This window comes from Phoenix dactylifera, chromosome 12 (genome assembly GCF_051530095.1).
Source record: "Phoenix dactylifera cultivar Ajwa chromosome 12, Ajwa_hap1_PhDact_Kaust_v1.1, whole genome shotgun sequence".
Lineage (NCBI taxonomy): Eukaryota > Viridiplantae > Streptophyta > Magnoliopsida > Arecales > Arecaceae > Phoenix > Phoenix dactylifera.
The window spans coordinates 19,998,626-20,004,597 of NC_143201.1; the positions used below are offsets into that span (position 1 = coordinate 19,998,626).

The 5,972-nt window shown below is 37.0% G+C and overlaps 1 protein-coding gene across 1 annotated transcript; it reads left to right on the forward strand.

Annotated features, from left to right (window-relative positions):
- Positions 1-1,016: 1,016 nt before the first annotated feature.
- On the forward strand, positions 1,017-2,353 carry LOC103701757 (uncharacterized). Its single transcript, XM_008783921.6, has 2 exons — positions 1,017-1,394; positions 1,560-2,353. The coding sequence occupies exons 1-2, from the start codon at positions 1,188-1,190 to the stop codon at positions 1,977-1,979; spliced, it is 627 nt and encodes a 208-aa protein (XP_008782143.3). The 5' UTR covers positions 1,017-1,187; the 3' UTR covers positions 1,980-2,353.
- The last annotated feature ends 3,619 nt before the right edge of the window (positions 2,354-5,972 follow it).

A 5,972-nucleotide genomic window follows, 5' to 3' on the forward strand; every position in this document is an offset into this window, starting at 1 on the left:
ATTATATTATTATAGGTTTAGGAGTATTTTAGGAATAACATAAAAATATTATTTTTTTCGGCTGGTGAGTAGTTGATTTATCGATCTTCTAGGTGAATAATATGTTCGATCTGTCTATTTCATGGTTTATGCTACTCATTGAAAAATAAGTTATGTGATGAGTATATCGAAAAAGTTGAACAACTTTTTTATGATATTTATCTATTAAAGAATCGGCCTCAGATTTGAAACCGAAAAATAGGATAAGGTCATCAATGGCATGAGCATTAATTTTACATGAATTAAATGGGGCAATTCTGACCTAAGGAATTTAAGAAGCACGTTATTAGGAGAAGTGGAGGGTGTCTATTTATTTCAAGGGGTATGCTTGTTTTAAATTAGGGTTTAAAGAGGGTGTTGGGGTGCTTTAAATTTTTCTTTAGGTGATTCAAATGCGGAAGTTGGGAGTCAATGGAAGGGCGAGAGCATTCAATCCATTCTCAACCGTATGGTCTTGCCCTTTATTTAGTGCCGCCTTTTAATTTTTCACCCTCTTTCGCCAACCTCCCTCTCTTTCCTATCTCTTTCATAATCTCAATATCCCCATATGATGATATTTTTGGTGCATCCAAGGCAAATTGATCAAATGGCTGGGGTTAGACGGGCCAATTTCCATGAAGCTAAGCACATCGAGCTGCGGCTCTCCTATATTGTTGCTTGTGGTTTGTGACATGTGATACGATGAGAAACTAGAAAGTTTATTTGTGAGGATCTGTGTGAACGTATGTTTTGTCACACATTAGTTATTCAATGGATAGATTTTGGACGCTTATATAGGATCAAGAAACTAAATAATACCTTCCAGCTATCTATTTTGGAGGAGATTTTTGAACTCTTAGCTTTCAAGGACGTTAGAGCTTAAAGAGTATATAAATATTCATTTTGTTTGGTAGATTTTGGATAATTATATAAAAATAAAAAATTTAAATAATACCTTCCAATCAGCTATTTTGAAATGAGATGGTGGCTCTTATGGCTTTCTCTATCAGATCCTTGCGTGTGGTTCTCTGCTCTTAAATGAGCCTTTTACTCTAGCCTATAAAGCAGTCCAAAATCCACCGTCGGAAACACAGAAAGAAGCGAAGGTTACACGCAACAGAAGAGAGAGGTTTGGAAACGGAAGTGCTCGGTTCTTTTGATCAGAAGCTATGGTGTCCTTGCAAGCAGCCCTTTCCCTGGAGGAAAACTTATGCCTCAACCTCGAGACCCAGCTATCGAAGAAAAGGAAGAGGGAGGACGGCGACTTCTTTGCAAAGGAGCCCGACTTGTTAAAGTCCAATGGTACGAAGCCCGACCTCGAGCTCCACCTTGACACTCCCTCGCCCTTGGAATGGCAACGATGCCTTGATATCCAGGTAGATTCATAATTCTGTCCTTCTAGATATTGATTCCCATAGAATTCGATTAGAAGTAAAGTTTAATATATGCAACTCTATAGAACTAGAATTATAAATTCTGTAATATCGAGTAGCATTGCTTGGAAGCACTAACAGTTGCAGTAACCATCTCTGGCACTGCAGTCAGGTGGCCAGATACACTTTTACAACACCATGACAAACAAAAGGACCTCCAAGAATCCTAGAGGAAGCTCGGAGCCACCGACTTCATGCCCAAGCCTGGACCTTGAGCTCAATAACCTCACGTTTGAGCCCCCGAGAAGCCACATCAATGGAGAAGAGAGAGCAAAGCAGGACTCTTGCGGCAGCTGGTGCAATCCCAAGGATAGTTCTGGCAGAATGTTGAAGTCCTTGTCCTGGTTCTCTTTTGATGCCGATCAGCCGGCCGAGATGGTTGCTGCTGTGTGCATGCGGTGCCACATGCTGGTCGTGATGTGCAAGGCCACTCTAACGTGCCCGAGTTGCAAATTTGTGCACCCACCAAACCGCAGCTCGTCCGCGTTGGTTAAGCCGGGGTTTGAGCTTTTACTTTGCGAGGATTAAGGATTAAGAGAGGGAGTTCATGGCAGATGATGACCATCAAAGAACCGACTGTTAATTTGATGTCATGGCCTTCGTCTACCTCTCGGTTTCCTTGGCACACCTTCCCATTGGAATATAATTTAAAGTAAGGTTGATAAGAGGATCAAGATATATATATCCAAGTATCCAAACACAAATTAACTTGTTTAGTGCCAAGTTTAGGTATCAAGTATTGTCTGTGTAATATATTCACCTTCCACTTCCAAGTATTAGATGGTTGTCGCTGAAAACAATGTCCATGTAAGGTTATTATTCTGACATGAAGGAAGCAAGACTGCTAGCTTTTTATGCTTTTTTTTTGACTGGTAATAGATGGCTTGCCTCGTTCTTTCCAATAGCTTATTATTTTATTTAGCTGGAATAAGTGGTTATTTTGGGTTTGAGAATGCCGTCCTACGTGAGGCCTACCGTGTGATGGGTCCGAGCTTAAGCATTGTACTAATTGTGACACGTTTTAAGCTCACTTTCATTATAAGGTGCAAAAGACTATATTAATGGGGGTTCTAGCAAAGGTGGCCCCATATTTAAATCTTGTACGAACTCTGCAAAAGAAGATTTTTTTTTTTTTTTCCAGTCGTAGGAGTAATGAGCCATCATTCTTTTAGGTGAAGTAGACTCAGCCAATTAATGCTGATTAGTTTGGATGATAGCGTTATGATGTAATGAGTGCTGTAAACTGCGGCATTTAAGATAATTGAGCTGTTTTCCTACCGCTCTTGCTGAGACCGATCCTAACTTATGGACTCGTTTGGTACGACAAAAAAAAAAAAAAAAAAAAAAAAAAGAAAAAAAAAAAAAGAGAGAGAGAGAGTAAGCAAAGTTTGGTCAATAAAAAAAAATGTAATGAGATATCTCTTATTTTATTGAAATTTTCAAAAGAGAGAGACGGAAAAATTATATTTCCATAAAAATATGATTCCCACGTTCCATTGAAAAGTCTTTTCCATGAGAAACATGAGAAAGCTATTTTTTCCGTGAGCCAGAAATCACTTCATTTGTATTTTTTTCCTAAAAAAGTACTTCAGCATTAAAGACCTAATTTTTATTAAGAATATAATAAGAATTATACATAACTTTTCTAGAAAAGTGGATGGTCAACGAAACATAAATACTCTGTAAATCTTTCATTTTCTCATTATCAACCAAATATGCGAAAAGTACTTTTTCAGGCATGCTCTTTTCAAAAATCTACTTCTCAGGAATCATATTTTTAGGAGAAAAAATGCTTCTCATGAACCAAATAAGAGCCCTATATGAACTTTCTAAGTCTTCACAAGACTAGTGAAAAAAAACGTACAAAAAGTTTTATTACGAAATCAACAAAGATAAATCAATGAGATAAAACTCAAAGGAGGATTACTGATGGATCTAGTGGAGATGAATTATGAATCAAATAATCTTGTAAGTACTAGTTATGATCATACAATTTTAATTATGTTGAGTAGAGCATCATTCAGAAATTGATATGACTAATCCATTTAGGAATTGGATTGACTGGATATGGATATTAACAAAAGATTGTAATTAAAATTGATGCTGTCACATGAACGAGTAAGCCATTAACTAGATGTGGGATCGAGACATGGAATACATGTGAAATCATTACCTTGTGGCTCCTCAAAAACCACCATTACAGATTGTGTCATCTCAACTGTCAGTGTTTGTTAAAAATTAATAAGCATGATTACTATAAGATTTAGCATTGAGAGTGGAACCTTTTTTGAGAGGTCCGAGGAAAATTTTCGGGTAATGATATCTAGACATTTATATGCTTCTACTATGGACTTAGACATGTGTTTAAGCTAAGAAAGAAAACGTTTCTGCATAGAATGAACATCATGTAGCTGGAATCCAGGACTATGAGACTTGTGGCGGAACTTGGTTCAATTAGACTTTTGCATTTGTTTACTTATATCAATTCATACACTTGTTGAAGATCTTAACCCTAGCTAATTCTATCTGCACCTCTGATTTTGAAGTCTCTTCCTAATTAAGGTCTAAGACACCCCTGCAAATGGCTCGAATTGTGGAGATACAGGTCAAATCTAAGCTGGTGCGGTCATTTTTTTTCTGTTTTCAGGGAAAGCATTTAACCCTATGGAGAAAAATTCAGGTTGCTTATGATTCGTGATACAATTGGGTCAGGTCAACATAGGTACATGTGATCTAAAGCCAACCATTTTCCAAAATTCAGGCCTCTGGTGAGGCATAAACTCCCAATTATGTGGCAAAGATCCATAATCCAACATGTAATTATTATCTCATGTTTTCGAATTTGACTGCAAAAAGACTACACCTAAATTACAATCTCAATATTAATTATGTTCTTTTGCAGATTGCTAGCCACTTACCAAAGGGCAAATCATCTCACTTACTCCGGGGTAGAATTGCAAATTAATTGAGCTTAAGTGTGCATTTTGGGCCTTTGGTTTAGTTACATGGAAGCGGTGTTTGAGCTTGATTGGAGCTCAATAACTTTACAAACAATCCTATTTGATACTCACAATCTCAGCATGTCAACTGCTTAAATAAATTGATTCACAAGTTAAACCAAAAAATTAAGGTAAGCACTATTCCATCTTCGCTCGCTTGTAAGTCTAGCATGGCCTTGCAAATCGGTTTTGGTCAATTGTCTAAACAAACAAGGTCATATGAGCATAATGTCTAGTCAAGTCTAAGCTTCTCATAGACAAGTTGGTTGATTTATAGACCTAGGTAAAGTGAAGCTAAATGATGGTTTTTAACATGATATAACTTCAATAACCTACAAGTTCCGCAAAACACTAGTATCCTTGAAAAGGAAACCCCCCTTTAGAGCTATTATAATTATAAGAAAAGAAAAATTACTATTTACCTAATTAGCTATCAATTTGATTATATTAGATCTTGATATTTGCTGTCATATTTTCATGTAGGCTATAGAAAATTATATGAGAAACCAGAAGGGCTGGTAAAGTCACTTTGATATTGGATGCCAGCCACCTAAGTTCAATCTTATCCTAATTCTAATTTCATCGGAGCTCCCCCTCCCTTGCTGATTTTTTAATCAAGCTTCCTATCATCTTACTTCCAAAGATAATAATAATAATAACAATAAAGAAGCAAAAAATGGTATTATTGATAAGGTCATTGCTTATATATCAAGACATAATCTTAGAAGCAATATGAACATTTCAATTGGAAAAGAGATATAAAATTTTTATTAGAAGCACCATGAATGACACCATCAAACGGAGGTTATTGCCCTTATTATGAATTTGGCTGCTATGTATCTATAATCTAAGCAAATTTCCCATCTTTTAGAAAAAGCGGGAACCGAAAGGTTTCAAAAGAGAAGTTGCCCCTCGTCGGTGGAGAAGAGAAAGAAAGAAGAGAGAGGCGCGGGATGGGGAAGGAGGAGATTGGAGCGCCTCGTTGGACAGGAGGTAATGCTTCATGCTGTTCTTTTGGCGATGATGTTGTGCTTCTCCTTGTTTCTTCTTTTGATCTGATGGAGCTGATTTAGAGATTTCAGTTAGGGTTAAATTTTGGGTTGTGATTAGGTTCTTGAACTTGTTCGGAACTGCATAGTGTGAGAAAAATGGGAAATTGATGACAAAGGTACAAGGCGATGCTGATTTGATTGGAAGGTTTGCAAAGAATTGTGTGAGATGATTGGGATGTATGTTCAAATCTTGTTTTTTAATAAAAGATTGAAAGATACAGACGAATATTGGTTACATTTGTAAAGGTTTTAAAGATCGGAAGCATGCTTTGTTTATCAAATCAGTATAATTTTCTTTTCAAGGGCTTTTAGTTGGTCCTCTTGGTGCCTCGGGTGTTAGATTAGGTTGTTTCCAGATTTTTTTCATTCATTCTCTCTGACAGTGTACCGTGGAAGATATAGAGACATTCTTGATCTGGGGAAGACTGCTATTGCCGATGGGAAGACACAGCATAGTTCTCTCGTAGCCT